The sequence below is a fragment of the Mus musculus genome, chromosome 5, assembly GCF_000001635.26.
Source record: "Mus musculus strain C57BL/6J chromosome 5, GRCm38.p6 C57BL/6J".
NCBI classification, from domain to species: domain Eukaryota; kingdom Metazoa; phylum Chordata; class Mammalia; order Rodentia; family Muridae; genus Mus; species Mus musculus.
Window position 1 is genome coordinate 117,303,253 of NC_000071.6, and position 21,168 is coordinate 117,324,420.

Below are 21,168 nucleotides of genomic sequence, written 5' to 3' on the forward strand. Positions count from 1 at the left end.
TGTGGGCTTTTAAGTCTAATCTCTGCAACCTATAGCACTTCCTGGGACGTGGGGAAAGGCTGACCTTGCACATAGCTGCTGGAGTGAAATATTTGGGGGGGGGGGGTGTAGATTAGGTGGAATCTGGAGAGACTTCTGGCATGCTTGCATGCATGTGTCAGGTACCATCTCTTCTGAGAACCTGCCCGTGCCACACTGTGAATATAGACATTTCAGCCTTTGTCCTGTTCTTGGCATAGAACTCCTGAGCTCTCAGAATACCAAGTGGGTTGTTGTTGTTGTTGTTGTTGCTTTGCTGCTGTTGTTTTGTTGTTTTCAATTCTGTTAGCTGGCTGGATTTAGGATGGAAGGTGGTCCCCAGAGAGACCAAAGTAATGTTAGAGGGTAGGGCCTTTCACCCTCAGCTCCCTGTGGAGGGGAGAGGTGGAAGGTAATCAGTGGTGTATATACGAAAGCTTCTATAAATAAATTAACAACAAAAAACAAACAACAACAACAAAAAAACGGTAGTGGCAGAGTTCTGAAGGGCTGAGATAAGCCGACCTTGGGCACTGTTCTGCATTCCTTCCCACGTGTCTGTTTCTAAGGGCCATTGTTCCCTCGGTGACATTCTTTAGAGGAACAGTTCTGCATCACCACACTGTAGTGAATCAACTGATCCTGAAGAGGGTCTGTGGGAAGGTCAGAAGTGCTGAGATACTGAAGTCAGAGGCCGGGGCATCTCCGCTTGCAGGTACCGTCAGAACCGCACAACCCTGCGTGAGAGGCAGGTTTCTGCCACAGGAGTGACTGCTTGACTGTGAGCAAAGCTGCTTCCCTGACACTATGGGAAAGCATGGGGACTTCACAGAGCACCAGCCGGGCGGGCTCACACAGGGTGGGATGAAGAAGCGCCCAAATATGTTAATCGCAAAAAGCAGTCGGCAGCAGAACAGCAGTGAGTATGGCAGTGGGAGACACCAAGAGGGCTAGAAGATAAAAAGACCTGCAGCTAAGCCTGGCAGCCTGGCTCAATCCCCACCCTGAGGAAGGAAAGAACTGACTCTTGCAAGCTGTCCTTGGAAAGGCCACACTCCAGCTGTGACTTCTGGGGAACACCGTTCCTTTTCAATAGGGCAATTTGCAATCTCTGAGTTGGAGGCCGGCTGGTCTACAGAGCAAGTTCCAGGACAGCCAGGGTTATAAAGAGAAACCTGTCTCAAAGCAAACAAACCAAACCAAACCAAACCAAAGACCCAGCCATGGGCTGGAGAGATGACTCAGCAGTTAAGAACACTGGCTGCTCTTCCAGAGGTCCCGAGTTCAAATCCCAGCAACCACATGGTAACTCACAACCATCTGTAATGGAGTCTGATGCCCTCTTCTGGTGTCTGTAGACAGCTACAGTGTACTCAGAAATAAAAATAAATTAATAAACTAACCAATTAACTAGCTACTAAATAAATAAATGTAAAGAAAATTAAATGCTCTCTCAAGCATTTGGTCCTAGCAATAAAAACCTAACACACTTTCACATCCTTAGGAAGTAATTAATTAAAATGAGGAGGTATTTTTAAGAAAGATTCCCCAAAATCAGGGATTGGGGGTGAATGTTTTCTATTCCCCACAGCTGACACTGTGCAAAAGTGACTTTCCAGTATTTAAGGACAGGAGGGCCTTCCAGGAGTTCTGAACAATGGATCAAGGACCGTGGGATAGATACATTTTAGACTATCAGAGCCTGGACTGTGTGTGGTTCTTGGCTTTTCCCACGAGCTGTGACCTTGAAAGAGGCATTGAGTAAGTCTTGGCCTTCCCTGAATTCTCTGGACCACAGTGGCTATTGGCTGAACGGAAATCTCTAAAATTCTTCTGAGTTTTATGCATCTTGGCTGGATCTTTATCAGATGGCTTTGGTGGAGGGATCCGAAGTCCACTCAGGGCTGAGAGCGCCACCTGGTGACCAAGTTTGTAAGTAAGCTCGTCTCTTGGTTCTAGATTCAGAAAGCATGGACAATTTTTCTTACTTTTATCTCTGGTCCTCTCTTCCCCTTGTCTGATGGCTAGTCTTGGCGGTTAAGGTCACACAGCTCAAACCTGAGGAGGGAATTTCGACTGAGGAACTGCCTCCATCCTACGGCACCTGGGCACATTATGGTGCGTTTTCTTGATTAACTGAGGTCGCAAGGCCGAGTCCACTGTGGGCGGTGCTATCCCTAGGCCATGGGCCTAGGCAAAGCTAATACGCAGGCAACAGAGTTCCTTGGCCTTCTGCTTTAGTTTCCTTCCTTGGCTTCTCTCAATGATGGCCATCAAAGCATAAGCTGGAAAAAATCCATTCCGCCTCCATTTGTGACGTCATAATGGTCACCATAGCAACCAAAGAAAACTAGAACACTTTCCTTTTTGTGTGTTGTTTTTGTTTTGAAAGTGGTTAATTAGCTTGTATTGCCCTGAAATTCCTGATCCTCCTGCCTCAACCTCCCAAGAGCTGGGGGGCAGGGAGGGGGGAGGGTCGTATGATGTAACATGTCCCACTGAAACACATTTATAATTCCAGTTTAGACCTGCAAGGACTGGTTTTTGTTTCTTTGTTGTTTCCGGTGTGTTTTTTAAGCTCCTTGAAATAATTGTTGTAAGTATATCTTTTTGTTGTTGTTGTTTTTTTACTTTTTAAACAACCTTATTATGTGTGTGTCTGAAGGGGGCGCAGTCTGACCTTCTGAAGCTGGAGTTACAGGCGATAAGGAGTTACAGGCAGTTCTGAGCTGCCGGATGTGAATACAGAGAACCAAACTCCAGTCCTCTGGAAGAGCATCACCTGCTCTTAACCAGGGAAACCTGTCTTGCCAGGTGAATTTATTTTATCACAGTCTTACAAATGCTATTAAGGTGCAACCGGTATGTAGCTCTTTAGAAATTGTTAATTTGTTTTCTGATGGTTTTGCTTGTTTGTTTATTTGTTTCATTTTTTTTCCCACATGGTTTCTCAGTGTAGTTCTGGCTGGCCTGGAGCTCACTCTGTAGACCTTGAATTTAGGGTTTCACTTATCTTTGCTTCCTGAGTGGCATGGATTTTAAAGGCATGTGACACCAAACGTAACCTTTAAATTGTTATTTTGAAACGGCCTTGCAATGTAGCACAGGCTGGCCTCAAATTTGGACTCCTCCTGCTTCAGTCTCCTCCTGCCTTGGCCTCCTGAGAATCTGGAGTTACAGGGGTCACCAGCACTCCAGCCCTGATAGCTTTGACAAGTTAAATACAAGAAAGAAAGAAAGAAAGAAAGAAAGAAAGAAAGAAAGAAAGAGAGAGAGAGAGAGAGAGAGAGAGAGAGAGAGAGAAAGAGAGAAAGAGAGAAAGAGAGAGAAAGAAAGAGGAACAGAGGAAGAGAAAGAAAGAAAGGGAAGGAAAGAAAAGAAAAGAAGGAAAGGAAGAAAGAGAAAAAGGAGGGAGAGAGGGAGGAAAGGAGGGGGAGGAGAGGGAGGGGAGGGGGAGGAGGGAGGGTAGAGGGTGGGCAGTCAATACCAGAATGCTAAGCACAAGATACCAGAGAGTAAGACTGTTTCTGGGAATGGGAGACCCAACAGTAACAAGCAACAAGATGTGGTTCCGTTTCTTTGTGCACAGTGTTTATATCTTTTCAATAGTTAACCAAAGATCTATAAGACACAATAAGATGAGTGCCTGAGCTGAAGAGGTGGTTCAGCAGTTAAGAGCATTGTCTGTTCTTCTAGAGGTCCTGAGTTCAATTGCCAGCACCCATGTGGTGTCCCACAACCATCTGTAATGTTATCTGATGCCCTCTTCTGGCATGCAGGTGTACATGCAGATAAGCACTCATTTACATAAAAATAAATCTGAAAAAGGAAGGAAGAAAGAAAGAAAGAGAGGGAGGGAAGAGAAAGAGAGAGGGGAAGGAAGAAAGGAAAGAAGGGAGAGAGAAGAGAAAGAGAAGAAGAAAAAAAAAAACCCGAACAATCAAAAAACAGCCCTGCCAGATGGCTCAGCAATTAAAAGCTTGTACTGGTTCCCAGCCCCTCAACTCCCTGTAACTACCAGCTCAGAGGGATCAGACCACAGACCACACCTCTGGACTCTGTAGGCACTTATACACACACACACACACACACCACTTAAATATTAAAAAAAAAAAATTAAACAAAACCAAACTAAAAATTCGTTATTCGTTGGGGAAATACAGGACCCCAGCGATTTTGTTTTATAAACAGATGTGAGGCTGTGACAGCTTGGGAGTTTATTTCCCCTCTCTGTGCTTTCGTTTCTTCACCTGTAAAATGGGGATCAAATGAGTGGCATTTAAGATAGGTGCCGTTGTGCCCAGTAAAAGAAAATTCTACCTTCTTGCCCCTGTCGGTTTCTCTGTTACTGTAACAGAAGACACCACGGCTTATAATGTAGAAGAAGCACATTTGGCTCACAGTACTGATGCTTGACCAGTCCATGAGCATGGGTCAGCTTCCAGAGGTTTCCATTTCCTATCACACCTCTCAAAGCTGGAGGTGGAGGGAAGGGGGAGAGGAGGGCTGGGGCTGGGGCTCAGCCACTAGAGGGCGCTGCCTGACACTGCAGGAACTGCATCTGGAGCTGCAGCCATTCCAGCACAGAAGGGAGTAAGAAGATCGGAAGTTCAACGTCACCCCTACTATATAGCCAGTTCAAGCCAGCTTGAGACATATGCCCGGCAGGAAACAGGACGAATAGAGTGGGAAGGAACGCGTGCACACAGGAATAGACTCACCTCGTATCAACCTAGCCTCAAGCTGACTAACTCTACCTAGACTCTGATTAATCTAGTGACATAAGCCCCTCCTACTAAAACAACACCGGAGCCGGGCGAGGAGGCACTCGGGAGGCAGAGGCAGGCAGATTTGTGAGTTCGAGGCCAGCCTGGTCTACAAAGTGAGCAGACAGCCAGGGCTAAACAGAGAAACCCTGTCTCGAAAAACCAAAAAACCAAAAAACAAACAAACGGGAATAAAGGCTTCAGGGAACTTGGGAAGATACACCCAAACTCTAGCGTGTGCTATGAGGGATGTGGGAGCTGGGGCTAACATCAGGACGCTTCCTCTGTAGGTTCCAACTTTGTGCACCGTCACTCCCCTGAAAACAGGGTTTGCTGTTAAGAGGCTGGTCCGGTCAGCCAGATAGCTTATGGGGTTCCTAAAATCACATAAAAAAATGAATGAAAATATGAGAGTAGTATTTTTTTTAGTAATTTTTATTCTATGTACACTGGTGTTTTGACTGCACGTATATCTGTGTCAGAGGGTTAGATCCCTGAACCGGTGCTGGGAATTGAACCTGGGACCTCTGGAAGGACAGCCGGTGTTCTTAACTGTTAAGCCATCTCTCCATACACACTTTTGTTTTGGTTTTGGTGTTTTTGGTTTTTGAAGACAGGGTTTCTCTGTGTAGCCCTGGATGTCCTGGAATTCACTCTGTAGACCAGGCTGGCCTTGAACTCAGAAATCTGCCTGCCTCTGCCTCCCAAGTGCTGGGACTAAAGGCATGCGCCACCACTGCCCAGCTAATCCACCTCTTTTTTTTTGGTTTTTCGAGACAGGGTTTCTCTGTATAGCCCTAGCTCTCCTAGAACTCACTTTGTAGACCAGGCTGGCCTGGAACTCAGAAATTTGCCTGCCTCTGCCTCCGGAGTGTTGGGATTAAAGGCATGCGCCACCACGTCCGGCTAATCCACCTCTTTTAAGATTTATTTTTATGTGCATAAGAGTTTTGCTTGGTGTACATCTATGAAGGCGTCAGATGCCCTCAAACTGGAGTTATAGAGTGTGGGGAATTGAACCCTCAGCCTCTGGAAGATCAGGCAGTGCTCTTAACCACTGAGCCAACTCTCTAGCCCCAAGCATAATATGATTTTTGTTTGTCTGGTCTGGGTTTGTTTTTAGATTTCTCTGTGTGTGGTTTTGTTTTTGTTTATTTATAAGACAGGGGTCTCAGTGTAATTCTAGTTGACCTAGAACTCATTCTGTAGACCAGGCTGGTCTAGTCTAGAACTCACAGAGATCCTCCTGCCTCTGCCTCCTAAGTGTTCATATTAAATTATCTTTTAAAAGATTTTTGTCAATGTAAATGAAGAAAATACCTAATTAAAAAAAAAAATGTTGTCACCGGGCATGGTGGCGCACGCCCAGTCCTCTGTGGTTCTGGAGAACTGCTGTAGCCAGGCAATCGGTTTGATTTCAGAGTGAGTATGTATTGTTGAACTAAGGTCTTGTCCCCTTTGATCTGACTGGGATAGCTGTGTTGTACCTGTTGGAGGCATAGCAAGGCCATGCGCTACTGTAGGGTCAGCTCCATGGGGGGTGGGAGTGGGGCTAACATGGAATCTTTTCTTTGGGTGTGAGGGAGAAGTTTAGAAATTAAAAGGCAGGATAAAATGTGAGTATGTGGATAATTAGGAGGAAAGAACTGATCCAGTTCAGGAGCCGGAGTGGGAGGGGACTAAAGCCAGAGTCAGAGTGGGAGGGACTAAATGCCAGTACACAGGAGGAGGCTTGTGGTTGAATTTTTTTCTGGTTCCTATGATTTGGGGCCCCATCGCAAACCAGTTAGGATTTGTTGGTGTGGAAGCAGCATCTTTGGAGGAGAAGCGCACAGATCCCATCCTTCGCAGTACTCAGATCTACTTGTGGAGCTCTGTGGCAGCTGGAGACTGGACCTGGTCCTGAAAGCTGTTAAGCTGATCGCAAAATTCTCTTAAGGCTTTTGAGAGCTACTGAGACAGAGGGGCTGCCTCTCTGCTAACGGTTTATAGATCTGAGTCCCGAAACAACGTCCAGAGTGGTTCAAAGAGGGACGTTGGATGGAGTTAGATTCTCCACGTCAGAGGTCACTCAAACCGCTTTTGGGAGATTTAGGGTGCAGATTTCTCTTCAAAGTGTCAAAAGGGGACGCTAGAGAAAGAGCAGCAGTTAAGAGTACCTCAGAGGAGGGGCCATCCCCTGGGGTCACAATCAAATTCAACAGATGGCAAAGATCCAGACAGAACTGTGCAAACTTGTGAGAAACATTGAGACAAAGTTAACATACATTTTGCTTAATAAGGTTAAATAGAATCGTACAGCTAGGTAGACCCAGTACCAGAGTTTCTGGAGAAGGATAAGGTAACTCTGGTTAGCAGTTTGTTACATCGGACTCCTGAATAAGGAACAAGCACCTGGAAGCTTTGTAAAGGGACTCAGTTGAAGTCAACTCCCTAACTGGCGATTTAAAAGAGAAGCCCGATCCTACTGAGTCGGTTTTTTTATAGGATCCTCTAGCAAGATTCTCAAAGACACCACTCCAGTGTCCAGAATAACTTTCCAAAGCTGGGAGTCCAGTGACAGAGCACCTGGCAGCCTCCTTCAGTCAGGGAACGCTGGTGGTGAGGGTGTGGACCCTGGAATCAGCTCTTGCTAAAAGGAACATTGGAAAGCCAGGGTAAAAGGTATTGGTAACTAGCACTCAGGTCGCACCCCAGCCTGGTGGCTTAGGATCAAGCTTCCTCCGTTTACAGCATCCTCATATGCCAACCGGAGAGACATTGAGTGCAGAGGGATTACTATCTGCCTCGACGCTGTCTGAGACATTTAGGATATGGGTACAAACTCTGAGATCCTCCACTGGGCAAGAGAATCCACCCCGTCACGTAAGACCTGAGCAGGAAGGAATTCATCTTCCCTGTAGATGAGGAGGTGGTCCTTTTGGGTTTGACCAGAGACAGGAATGGCAGGCCTCTGAAGGTCTTATTTTCCCACGCACCCTTATCTGTCATGAGGGCAGCACGCAATTTATTCTGGTGGAGCTGTGTTCCATCCAATGGAGAGAGTCCTACTTGGATCTGGGGACATCCTGCCATGCAAGTGCCTTGTAAGTGTAGCCAATTTTACTCAGGGATTTTAATTTTCCATAAGCTGGTTTTTCTGATCTACCTACTTTTGAATATTATTGTTATTATTGTTGTTGTTGGTTTTTTGAGACAGGGTTTCTCTGTGTAGCCCTGGCTGTCCTGGAACTCACTCTGTAGACCTCAGAAATCCGCCTGCCTCTGCCTCCCAAGTTTGGGATTAAAGGCATGTGCCACCACTGCCCTGCCATTAACTTTTTTTTAAAAGTTAACTTGCTTTAATTTTTCTTATTTTTAGGTTTTTATGTATTTATTTAATGTATGTGAGTACACTGTGGCTCTCTTCAGACAGGCCAGAAACAGGGCATCGGATCCCATTCCAGATGGTTGTGAGCCACCATGTGGTTGCTGAAATTGAACTCAGGATCTCTGGAAGAGCAGTCAGTGCTCTTAACCGCTGAGCCATCTCTCCAGACCACTCCCTAGCCTTTCATGGTGTACTTTTATAAACATCATAGTATTGTGTATTTTTTTTCCAAATAGCTAAAGTTTAACAAAGTTAGCAAAGACATAAACTGATTAGACTTACATCTTTAAGTTAGAATTTGCTAACATGAATAGACCATTATAATCTTAGGAATTTTATATATGGCGTGTTGTAGGAAATTAAGATTACCTGTACATGGACTTTCAACTATTAACTTTTTTGGTTATAGGTTTTAAGTTGGCAAGAACCAAGAAGGTAGGAGTATTCTGAGAACTAGACATTTGTAATTACACACACATACACACAAACACACACACACCAGCTGGGCATGGTGGCGTCTATAGTCTCATTACTTGAGAGGCAGAGGCAGGAAGAATTCTGAGTTATATACCAGCCTTGTGACCAAAGCAAGTTCCAGGCTACATCATGAAACACTGCCTCAAAACAAACAGTGACAGCTATCCATAAAGAGAGAGTGGTATACAAAAGTAACAAACTAATCATTTGTAGTAATAAAATTTCCTACAGGAAGTTGTCAGGCAATAGCTGGGGCCTTTATTCAATATGTGTGTGTGTGTGTGTATCTTTCTGAAGCCTTAACTCGATATATGTAACAGCTTTCTTCTTGTCATATTGGGAGGCCACCTCTCCAGTTTTAGTCTTTAGCCTGAACACTTAGAAAACCGTGAGAGTTCATATAATGAGGGCCTATTGCACAGACCCAGCCGGGAGCTGGGACTGGATACTCTGGTGAAGGTCCCATGACCTTACCTCTCTCCCCTTTTCTTGGGGGAATATTAACATTTAACAAGGCCAGCTGCAGTTATTTTAAGCAGGTCTAGCTCGAGTTCTGAAGATGGCAAGTGTTCAATTCAGGAGACACTACGATACCACCTTAATAAAAGGAGGTCACAGAGAACGACACGATAAATTAATAATTATCTCTTTTAATTTTAATTTACATACTGTAAAACCATTAGGCCTTGTAAGTTTCCAGGCAGACCTTACACAAAACATAAAACAGCCTTTATAAGTTATGTAGCAGGTAGAGTTTTTTTTTTTTTTTTTAAAGATTTATTTATTTATTATATGTAAGTACACTGTAGCTGTCTTCAGACACTCCAGAAGAGGGCGCCAGATCTCGTTACGGATGGTTGTGAGCCACCATGTGGTTGCTGGGATTTGAACTCCAGACCTTCGGAAGAGCAGTCGGGTGCTCTTACCCACTGAGCCATCTCACCAGCCCGAGTTTTTTTTTTTTTATAATCATTACTAAATTTATATGAACATCATCTAAAATTTTGGAGAGGGTTCCGTTAAAACTGTGTTGTTGTGCATTAAGAGATTTTATACAAAGGGTCTCTTTTATCCTTTTCCTATCTGAGCATCCTATCAGCTGGCTTTAATACGTACATCTTATGAAGTAAACAAGAGAAGCTTCTATTGGGAATAGCTCACCTCTTACCGGTTCTCAAGAGACCATGATGTCTTTTTTCCTGGGGTGTTTTGTTGTTTTCTTTCTCTGTCACAGAGTCAGGGAGCCACCTTGATCTAGGAAGGTGGCCTTGGGGAAACTTTGAAATAACATGCTTGGGTCTGAAGTAGGCAGGCCAAATCCCATTTCCAGAGCATGCTTTGCGGCGAAGTTAAATAGCTAGTGACAACTTTCCAGTATTATCAACACCCAAAGACACGGACTGAACTCAGTGATCTACATCTCCATAAGCAGTTTGTGTGTTCTGTAGATGGATGAAGACAACCTGAAAAGCCTAATAAGTAGCTGATAAATAGAAATAAAAGCAAGAAAATGCAGGCTTGGTGGGGCGGAAACAAAAGCCAGACTAAAGGCTTAAGGTAAAAATGCCCCCCAAACAAAAATACCACCCTGGGGGGGGGGGGGGCACCGTCTAGGAGACCCAGGAGAAACAGTGGGCATTAGGACCCGGTTGTAAGTGGAAGCTGAGTGGCTGGCGGGGAGGAAACGAGTTAAAATGAGCTTGGGCGGGGCAAAGTTTACGTGTGGGCGGGGCCTCCAGCCATTTGCTCGTTCATTTATGAAAGTTGTCTAGGTCTGCGAGAAAGTCAAACATTCCCAATTGGGGCAAACAGTGGCCAACATCGAGGGAGTAATGCGGACAGATTGGAGTGGATAATTGGATGCGTTTGGTGGGTCGGAGCTTGCTAAGACAGAGCTTTAGAGCCCGTTTAAACAATTTGGTTTAAATTTGAAACAACAGGCAGGTCTAGTGGAATGTCTTACCCTGCAGCCTGAGGCATTCCCCAGGATTTAGGGAAAGAAGGAAATGAACCCAAGTGTTGAGGGTGGGAGGGGGGACCGGGGCTATCCCATGCTCATAAGATTCAGCAGAGTCCGCACAATTAAACGTAGGAGGTTCCCCAAACCTCTAAGGCTTTGTGATCCAGAGGACAAGCTCCTGACGCATCCAGGAGTCCTGTCAGGGCACCTCTGAGTCAGACCCTGATGGATGGTTGAATACCTTGTCCTGCAGAATTCTGACGCGTGGGTGGCAGCGATCAAACTGTGAACGGACTCTCAGCTTGGAGATCAGAGAGTCTGGGAGGAAGAGGTCAGAAGAAGGGATTGAGGAAGATGGATGGAGAGGACAGGGAAGAGAGGACTGGCCAAGCTGGGTTTACACAGCACCGATAAAGCCCCAGGGCCTGAAGATCTGTCCGTAGGCTTACAGTACCCATGGAGGCAGAGGCCACAAAGGACCTGAGGTGTCAGGTCAGATTGGTGGCTTTTATATTGAGCTTAGGTGTCCATGCCAGAAACCAGGGTCTGGGGTTGTGGGACTGGGCCGGGAAGAGGGGTGGGGGCGGGACAGAACGGGACTGGGAAAGGAACGCTCTCTGTCGAAGGACATAAGAAAATCTGTTCCAGGACAGCCAGGGCTATACAGAGAAACCCTGTCTCGAAAAACCAAAAAAAAAAAAAATCTGTTAACACCAGAAGTAAGAAAACCCGGCAGAGAGGCCGACAGACTCCGTTCAGAGCCTCAGAACACTTTACTGGAACAGCAAGGGGCCTCAACCTTTCCCTGGGACTAAAGCTGAGTGTATTTACAGAGGTTGGGGGGGACCTGTTCGCATACCAGGAAGTTACAGCTCTCTTTTTGTGTGTGATTTGACTGGGAACAGCTTGGGCTGTTTGCCAGATAACACATCTTGTTTCTGCAGGTGGAGCTGAACAGTCAGACTGGGGCCAAGCATCTCTTCATGGCTGGGGCTACTGCCCAGGACAGCTCACTCCAGTCCTAAGGACAGGAGGCTACTAAACAATGCTAGCAAGTGCTCTAACGCTGAACTGAGCTACACACCCCAGCCCTTTTGTTCCTTCTGCCTCCACAAATTAAGACACTGGTCAAGCTGCCTTGCCTCAATTCATAGGGAAATAACAACCGCCCGGGCCAGAGGTATTTGCGAATAAGTGAAATCTATTTAAAGGACTGGAGAGAGCAGGGAGCAGGGATGTGTCCCGCTTGCTGGTTCTCTCTCTCTCTCTCCCTCCCATCCTCCTTCTCCCTCCCTCCCTCCTCGGAGTTATCTCATCCAGACAAAGAACCTTTCCAGCCTTGGGCTCAGCATGGTGACTATGTTACTTTATTATCTCCCAAAACCTGCTTGGCTGCTCTCACCTGTTAGGGTACCTGGCTCATTCACCTCCCATCAGCCTCTGGGGGGTTGGGGGGGTTGTGTCTGTTTCCTTGGGAAGCAGGTGGCCATCTTTCTGTTTCCTCTGAGAGGGGCAATTTCACTTTGTGGGAGCGTGGGTCTTCTTTCCAAATCCATATGGGTCTTCTTTCCAAATCTCATGGGTCTTGGAGCCACAGAACTTCACCATCTTAGCCTGTGCTCCAGAGAGGCTGGGCTCCGGTTATGAACAACCTCGTCTGACAACTCTCTTTTCCGCCTCACCCCACAGTCCCTCTTCTTGGATGTTTGCCTGTTTATCTGCCTTATTTGTTTCTCCACAACCCAGGCAGGGGCGGCAGAAGCAGCAGCAGCAGTAGCAGGTTTCCACCCAGGCTGGTCCTCAAAGCCTCGAGGGACATCTCTAGGTTACTAAGACTCTCTCAAGAGTCACCTCTAGGGACAGGGGGAGTGAGTGGGGCAGAAATAATTGGCACAAAGGTGACTTGCCTGACTGTTGTCAAAGACTCAGACTGAAGAGGCAACCCCCATGAAGCAGCTGGCCAGAACCTTAGTCAATTCTTTCCTACCCGGCTCCCCTCATGGTGGCACCTCCAGCTAGGGAAATGGCTTCAGGAACAGAGCATCTGCCCAGCACGCAAGAGTCCCTGGCAGCCATCCCCAGCAAACACAAGAAACAAACAGAAACAATGTGGCAGTCTGAGATGTGGAATCAAAATTGTGACTCTTCTACTTCTCCTATAATGGAGCCTCTTGGAATCCTCTGGAAAGTGAGAAAGAAGTCATCCATCCCTCTGGTTAGCCAAGGACTGACCATGAGAGTGACCTGGAGCTAGTCCACCACCACCAGGCAGACAGACAGGGAAAGGGGCTGCTAATAGATTTGGTGGGGTTTTTTTTTTTGGGGGGGGGGGTGTTTTGAGACAGGGTTTCTCTGTATAGCCCTGGCTGTCCTGGAACTCACTCTGTAGACCAGGCTGGCCTCATACTCAGAAATCTGCCTGCCTCTGCCTCCCAAGTACTGGGATTAAAGGCGTGCGCCACCACTGCCCAGCTAATCCACCTCCTGACTTCCTTTGGTGATGAACAGCAATGTGGAAGTGTAAGCTGAATAAACCCTTTCCTCCCCACCTTGCTTCTTGGTCATGATGTTTTGGGTGGGAATAGAAACCCTGACTAAGATACCACCCCAGCATGGGTGACAGCTCAAAAAGCTGGGAACCTGAAACACACTGCCACAGCCGGCAGGCAGCTCAACGGATCGGAGAGAGTCCTTCCCTGGGTGCCTCAGCTGGTCTGAACTCTTTCCAGGAAGCACAGAGATTTCTGCTTCTCCCAGCTAGCTGGTCTGGTCTCGAGTCTTCTTTAAAGCTCGGCTTATCTGAGTTTTCTTTTTGCAGTTTGGTTTTTCTTACTCTGGAGGGGAGGGGGCCTAGTGAATCTGCTCAGTTTCAGACACTTCCGGAAGCTATTTTGCATTGTTTTAACTTCCTGCTTAAAGAGCTTTCATTAAGAACGAAATGTCTCAATCTTGGAGGAAACTGTTACAACTGGTCAGATGTGTTCAAGCAGAGTCCAGAACCTGTTTACCTGAAGCTGTGGACCTATTTGCTCCCCTTTCTTTGTCTAAGCTAATCATTCCAAAATTAGGTTTGCCCTTCCCAAGAAGTTAAGACTTCAGAGCCAGGGCTGGAGAGAGGGCTCAGCGGTTCAGAGAACAGCTTTTCCGGAGGTCCTGAGTTCAAATCCCAGCAACCACATGGTGGCTCACAACCATCTTTAATGAGATCTGATGCCCTCTCCTGGTGTGTCTGAAGATAGCTACAGTGTACTTACATATAATAAATAAATCTTAAAAAAAATTGACATCAGAGTCACGGAACCCCACCACCATCACCGCCATCTCTGCTCTGTGAAGACTCTCTCTGTGCCTTGCTCTGTTTTGTCTGGGCTACTTTTCTCTTTTTCTGCCTTCTGTGTGATTTTTTTTTCCCCTCTGCCTTTTAATTCACTGATTGGTGGAAAAAACAAACCAGACAAGATTAGCCATGTTTAATAGCCTAGGCAGATATGTATCTGCCCCACAGCTCGTACTTAAAAAACCCTTTATTCTGTTTTTACTTATGTACATGAGTGTGTTCCTACACCCATGCACATGAAGGTGCCCTGGGAGAACAGAAGTGTGTGCTGGATCCCCTGGAGCTGGAGCGACTGGCAGTTGGGAGCTGCCTGTGGGGGCTGGCAACAAACTTACAGTCTCTGCAAGAGCACTGAGCACTCTCAGTAGCCAAGTCATCTTTCCAGCCCCCCACAGTTCAAGTCCATATTTGATTATGGGATTTAGGGGCCTGGCTCAAATGAGAGATTTCTACGACAATGCTCAGTGTCTATGAAAAGGTTTGCTTAGTTTGGAGTAAGCCAAAGTACTCCATCCTTACAGCAACCTCCCGTGGTAGTCTCTTACTGATGACCTGCCTTACCATGGGAAGCCCCATTTGCTCAGCCAGTCTTCCTGGTACTTCCCAGGGCATTGGTGTTTCCAAACGGGTGGTTTCCTCTGTGTGATGCTCAAACGTACAGACCTATGTCCCCTTGGCCTTAGTGGTCCTGGAAAATGTGACAACATTGGAATATGGTCACAGATGTGGACCTGGGGTTGGATTAAGCAGAATCTAGTCCTGGTTTTCCCTATAACAAACTCATCTTGGCAACTCCAGCTGAGTAAAAAGGGACTGAATGGTGTCTCTGGTCTAAGGGTTGCAGGAACTCTGTGGTTAACTCAGCAAGTGCCCTGGGCCTGCTCCATGAAATTTCCCTCTCTGTGCACCATCAAGGTTCCAGAACATTCCAGAGTCTTAGCCACGATGCTTTCTACGATCAGCTTGTTGACTTAGGACTAGAAAGTTGGTCTGGAGCGCTCAAGTATCATCAAAACCAACTAACTTAAGATAGCCAGAGTGGCATGGTTGTACCTCTGATCCCAGCATGTGGAAAGTTGAGGCAGGAGGACTGCCTCAAAGGTAGAAGACTGAGTCAAATGCTGTGTCAAACTACCATGCACATTCATTTATTTAATATAGCCTAGGTGACAACTAGGTGCGTGGCCCTAAGGAGGCAGGGCTCGATCCGAATAAACTCCCTCGTGTTTATGGAATCAAGGCAGTTCTCTCTAGGAAACCTTACCTTAGGACAGTGAGGTTTTCTGTGATTTCTTTTTTTTTTTTTTTTTTTTTTTCCAATTTCCATTTTAGCCTTTTCTCCATATTTTACTTTGGTTTGGCGGTGCTGGAGATAGAATCCAGGGCTGGGCTCAGGCGCTATACCCCTGAATGTCATCCTTAGCCGTCCCAATATTTTATAAACTCACAAAAAGACTCGGAGAACTTGAGCCGAGGGACGCCCACCTCCCAGAGCCCACAGTGAAGATTCCACAGCGATGACTACATCCTTGTTTTGAACACGAAGTTTTCTCTCTGAGCCCTTTCAAGGGCAGATCCTCCCGAGGGCCCAGCTGTGGCGGTGTCCACCAGGACACAGAATCGGGATGCCAGAAAGCTGAGCCCGGAAATGTGGCGCTCCGGGGCTCTGCCAGGATGGGGGTTGGGGAGACCAAGAGGGTCTGCTGTGGGAGCACCTGAAAACGAAACTCGCTCTTCTCGTGTGGTCTCGACCCAAGTTCATTCGAGAACCCGAGTCTCGTGGTTGCTTTTGGCCGGACGGTCGCGGGATCATCTTTCCCTGGGCTCTGAGCGATGGCGGCGCTGTGGCCCGCCCCTGCACCGGAGAACCCAGATGACAAGCGCGATAGAGCCGCAGGGCTGGGACGTAGCCGGGTGCCCGGCAGCCCGCGCTCAGTGCAAGGCCGGGGAGTGCGTCCCGCAGCGGCGGGCCAGCGCTCACGGCCGCTACCTCCCAGGCCCCGCGGGACTGAGATCGTCGCACAAGGCCCTCCTCCCGGTCAAGGTGGAGGAAGTTGCCGGAGAGGCGGGAGGGGGCCAGCGGCTGTTGTTTTCCGCCAGTCGGGCGGGCTGGGCGCAGGGGCGGGGCGCGTGCCCCAGAGGCGATCGTCGGGGTTCGGCGGGAGCATCCTAGCCGGGGAGCCCCTCGCCGCTGGCCGGGGAGTCCTAGGAGCCCCGTGCACCCCGAGCTGCGCGCTTTCCCAGGAGTAGATCTCTGGAGCCATGGCCGGACTCCGCGTCCTGCTGTGCCTCGGGGCGCTGCTGGCCCGCCAGGGCTCCGCAGGTAAGGGACTTGCCACCCCCAACCCGGGGACCCTAAAGCCCCCGCAATAAACGTGCGGCAGGACCCACCGAGGGGCACGTGGAGGGGAAAGCGATCCCCCACCCCTTCCCTTTTCGTTGTTAACTCCGTGTTCTGGCTTTGCCCGCCGCATCGGCGCACCTCGCTGTAAGCTTCCATTTGTGTCCATCTCACTGTCTCCCCGCTTCCCAGATTGACCCGGCCTTACACCTGTAAATTACGGAGTTGCTTCCTTACGCCCTCCCGGAGTGAGTTTACCTGAGCCGACCCGTGCGTTCCAAGCCGCGCCTTTTTCCTCTTCCATTCCTTTTCTCTTCTCCTCTTACTTTTTCTTTTGAAGTCATTTCAGACTTGACCAAAGATTACCCCCCCCACCCCCGCCCCCCCCCGCTACGAGATATAGGTGGCGAATGGTCTTATTGTAGCTCATCTACCTAGCGTTGTTGCAGAAAAGTACCGCGCGAGGGGGTTTGGGTTGGGGGGTGGGAAGAGGCGCGCGCGCGCGCGTGCGGGGGGGGGAGTGTGCTTAGCAAAACATATAGATTAGAAAAGGATGTTTGAGTTTAACTCGCTCGCGAATTCCTACAGTGTAGGAACATTTCGATATGGGGTTGGGGTGGGGGAAAACAAACCCAGGAGGTGTGGGTAATTTCCAAACCCACCCCACCCACCTGCTAGCCTTGTACGTTTAGGAAGTAAGCTTTTCAGTCATCTCTGAGCTCCCTGGCAGCAAGGGGCAATAGTTCTTAACTATTATGCGCTTCGAATTCACTTAGCTATTTTGCTTTTATAACTTGTTTACGTGTAAAAATCAGTACCATTTCCCGTAACCTAGGTTTGCTTGACTATGTGGGAGGAAAACATTTGAAAGTTTGACAACACAGGCTGTCCCACTAGAGACTGGGCCGTGGCCTGTGTTATGTGGGACATGTGACCCCAAATTTGTTCCACTTTTTTCTTGCTGTGTTATCCCCCCGGTCTTTTTGGGCCATGGATTTTAAAAATTTCTTGCTGATGATGCACGTGTCCCAGGCAGTCCTCGGCTCTTAGCCACACCACCAACTCCAGTCAAAGAATGGTACCTGACCGCCTTGCTTGGCATTCGACTTAGTGACCCTTCTGTTGTAAGCCATTGGTTGGGAGTTAAGGGGTCACTTTCGGTCTTCTTCCCCTGTGTTCTCAGTTTGCTGGAGCCTGAATGAGCTTGAGTATAAGTAAGAGAGTGCTAGATGAACTTGCTTTTAGAGTGTTGGAAAGCTCCCTCCAGAAGTCCTGGTTCCTTGCTTGAGTCATAGTCTCACACTGTCACCCCAGCTTCCCTGCTGCTGGGGCTCTAAGCCTGAGCCACCAGCCCTGACTTTCTGTTCAGTCATTTTGAGGCCCAGATCTCCAGGTCTGCTTTCCCTGTGTGCTAGGTGCCCAGGGGCATTGCTGGACATTCATATGTCACTCTCATTTTTCAAGTGGAAAGGTGGGACAGGTGTCTTTTCTTCTGACTCAACTACATTGTCATCCGTGCTTCAGCTTGTCACCTGGTTGTGTGCTCCGGGCTGTGCTTGGGGGGAGTTACTGGGAAGAGATTCCTGTCTGGGGATTACCAAGCCATGTAAATGAGGACAGATAGCATCAAGATTGGTCATCGCAGGGCTGGAGATGTAGCCTGGTAGAGGAACGCTCAAGCCGCATGAGGTGCACCACATTGTCTCTCCTCCCTTTCCCCTCTCCCTGAGAGTGTGTATCTCTTCCATATTGCATAATGTGACTCTAAGGTTGGGGCCACAACAAAGGGTCCCCTGGACAAGGGTGTCAAGCTGGCACAAATGGTACTCTGTGTTTAATTTTTTAAAATTACATTTCAACTTATCTCTGTGTGTGGTGTATGTATGTACCATGGTGTGTGTGGCGCTCAATGACATCTCTGGGGGTTCTCTCTTCCCACCGTGTGGGTTCCAGGGATCAGGTTTGGTGGCAAACACCTTGACCCTGTTGCTAGGCTATATTGTCTCGCCCTGTCCAGTGTCTCAGATCCAAGTAAATCCTTCTGACCCAATGCACTCGAGACAGTGACTATCCCACATCACTAAGGAAACACATGGAGCCTGATGTGGCACGTATTGGACCAGTGTGTATTGGAATTGGCATATCTTCGGGGCCACCCTCTCCTTGTCCATGACAGACATCACCAATTGATAACCATTCTCCAAGGCTGATTGGCTTCCGCTGCACCCCTGACTAGATGACCTAAGGCCATATTCAGCTTCAATAGTTAGAAGCAATGATGTGGGCAGAGCCAGGAGGAGATTAGCCAGGTCATTGCCTTCTTCAGAGCCTGTATTAGCTCAGTTTTCAAGGTTACAGTTGCAGGAAGGTTATTCCAGGCCAGGGGGTTAGGAAGGGGCAGCTGTGCTAGTCTGAAGGATGCTCCATGCAGCTGTAACACTGCAGTTCATCTTTTCCTTGGTTGCCAGCTGAGAACCAGCATTGGTAGGTAATAATTTGAAAATGAACCTTCCTCAACCCTCTACCCCCACACCTACTTCCTCCCATCCTCCCTTTGGAATAAGGGTCTGTCTTCATAGCCCAAGCCGGCTTTGAACTTCATCTTCCTGCCTCTGCCTTCCAGTTTCTGGGAATGCATCCGTGTGGCACCAGATTCGGCTGTGGCGGACTTTTTTTTTTTTTTAAGATTTATTTATTGTTATATGTAAGTACACTGTAGCTGTCCTCAGACACACCAGAAGAGGGCATCAGATCTCATTACGGATGGTTGTGAGCCACCATGTGGTTGCTGGGATTTGAACTCAGGACCTTCAGAAGAGCAGTCGGTGCTCTTAACCGCTGAGCCATCTCGCCAGCCCCTGTGGCGGACTTTTAAATGATCACTTTTAAGTGTTTAATGTTATTTGAATCCATTAGCATTAGAGGGTTCTCTACCTTATAGATACTGGCTTATGCACCCCCACCCCCAACCCCCGTGGTTTCTGGCTTTGAAAGCCTTTTGGAAGTAGTGTGACTAGAATGGGCAGACTTAGGACTTGTTGTGACCCTGCCCAAGGAGCCTTTTCTTATCACCGGAGGAACCCTGTGGCTCAGATACTCCTTGGAAAGGTCACCAAGAGGCAGGTGGCAGTTTCTTTTTGCTTATAACAATTTTATTGAGATATAATCTACATACCATAAACTCTACCCTTGGGCTGGGGATGTAGTTCCGTTGGTAGAAGGCTTGCTCTGGGTCCCCAAAACCCCATAAAACCAGGCGTGGTGGTGGTCCACACCCATCGTCTTGGCACTGGGAAAGTAGATGCAAAAGAACCTGAGTTTTAGTGGTTATCTTTAGCTGTGCAATAAGTTCAAGGCCAGCTTTGTCGGCTTCAGACCCTGTCATAGTGAATTCTAAGACAAAACAAATGAAAGCCACTCTGTTGGGCCAGTGACATGGCTCAGTGGGCAGAGGAGCTTGCTGTTGACCTGGATAACGCGAGTTCTGTCCCTGGTCATCCTCCTCCATTCCCCCATTGGTGGAAAGAGAGACCCAACTCTTGAAAGTTGTAATCTGACCTGCACTTGTGTGCAATGCTACGGTTGCATAGCATCTACCCTGTTAATTACTTCCAGGACATTTTATCAGCCTACTGGTTTGTGCCCAAATCCCTGTCCCCGTGGCCTCTATAGAATTGGGTGTCGATTGTGGAAAGTTCTGGAATATTGTGCTTTTCAGGATAAACAGAGTGTGTGTGTTTCTTGTTACCTACTAACCAACCCCTGGTCAGCTGTCGTTTGCCCATCCGTCTTGAGCAGGTGTTGGAAATGCCCTCTGCCCCACCCCCACGCCCCCCTCCCCCATGCAGGGGATTATTTTGTAGCCTGCCCCCCAACACCTGATCTCCCACCTCTTCCCTAAGGGCTAGGATTCCACATGGATGTCACCACAGCTGGCTTTGGTCTAGGTGTTTGACTTGGCTCTCTCCTTCTGCCTAGGACTCCAGCTTCTTCTGAACCCATCCCGTGCCAACTTGTCTGTCCGGCCCAACTCTGAGGTCTTGCCTGGCATACATCCAGGTAAGCTTGGGAGCCCTTCCTGTCCCCTTGTTCCTCACCTCTATCCTCCATACCAGTTTTGTGCCTGTTTTCCCACCAGCCTGGAAACTGGATGAGTTGGTTCTCTCATTGGCCACCAGCAGATCCCCAGAGCCCAGCAGGGGACTTGCCTCCCCAGTGTTTGCACAGTATATGTTGTCAACCCATTCCTGCCTGGAGCGCCCCAAAGTGATTAATCCCCAGGGGATGGACACCAAGATCTGATCCCCCACCCCGAACAAGTTTGCTGCTTAATATTGTGGCGTGACAGACGGCCACCTGAAGAGAGAGGGTAATGCTTACTGCTCAATACTGTTGGGGTGATTGGATAGGCGCTCTGCTGATCTTGCCTGGGCCCTCACAGGATGGTCTGACCAAAGACTGATCTAGGGCACTTGCATCTGGGACCTCTGAGAACCCTGGCTCTGCCCCATGCGGGGATCATCCTTGCCCAGCAGTTGGAGCTGTGCCTGTCCTCATGGACTGCGGAGGATTCAAAGGAGCCATTGGATGATGCGGCGCTTCTGCTGTGTGTGTGTGTGTGTGTGTGTGTGTGTGTGTGTGTGTGACCATTTCTGTTGCTGTGATGGACAAAATCAACTTAAAGAATTAGGATGGTTTGTTTTGGCTCACAGTTCCCAAGGGGTGCAGCATGAGAAGGCTAGCCGTGAGATTCTGAGGCTAGCCCCTCTCAGTGCATCCATCCGGAAGCAGAGAGAGAACCGGAAGTATGTCCAGGCTCCGTAACCTCAGAGCCTGTCTCCAGTGACTCACTTCCTCCAGCAAAGCCCCAGCTCCTAACCTTCCCAAACAGTGACACCA

At 48.2% G+C, this 21,168-nt stretch overlaps 1 protein-coding gene and 1 long non-coding RNA gene across 3 annotated transcripts in view; both read left to right on the forward strand.

Annotated features, from left to right (window-relative positions):
* Nucleotides 1-10,386: 10,386 nt before the first annotated feature.
* Gm52828 lies at nucleotides 10,387-12,895 on the forward strand. Its single transcript, XR_003955988.1, has 3 exons — nucleotides 10,387-10,500; nucleotides 10,845-11,083; nucleotides 11,536-12,895. It is a non-coding gene; the product is annotated as a predicted gene, 52828 (long non-coding RNA).
* A 2,328-nt stretch (nucleotides 12,896-15,223) lies between these two features.
* Nucleotides 15,224-21,168, forward strand: part of Vsig10 (V-set and immunoglobulin domain containing 10) — a 36,532-nt gene continuing 30,587 nt past the window's right edge. The window contains exons 1-2 of one of the 2 annotated variants that reach the window (XR_001784682.2): nucleotides 15,224-16,251; nucleotides 20,248-20,328. Coding sequence is in view for 1 of the 2 variants with exons in the window: in NM_001033311.3 (NP_001028483.2) it covers nucleotides 16,191-16,251; nucleotides 20,248-20,328 (142 nt within the window). In the remaining variant the exon portion in view is untranslated. The remainder of the gene's footprint in view (nucleotides 16,252-20,247; nucleotides 20,329-21,168) is intronic. The other variant, NM_001033311.3, reaches the window with a different exon arrangement.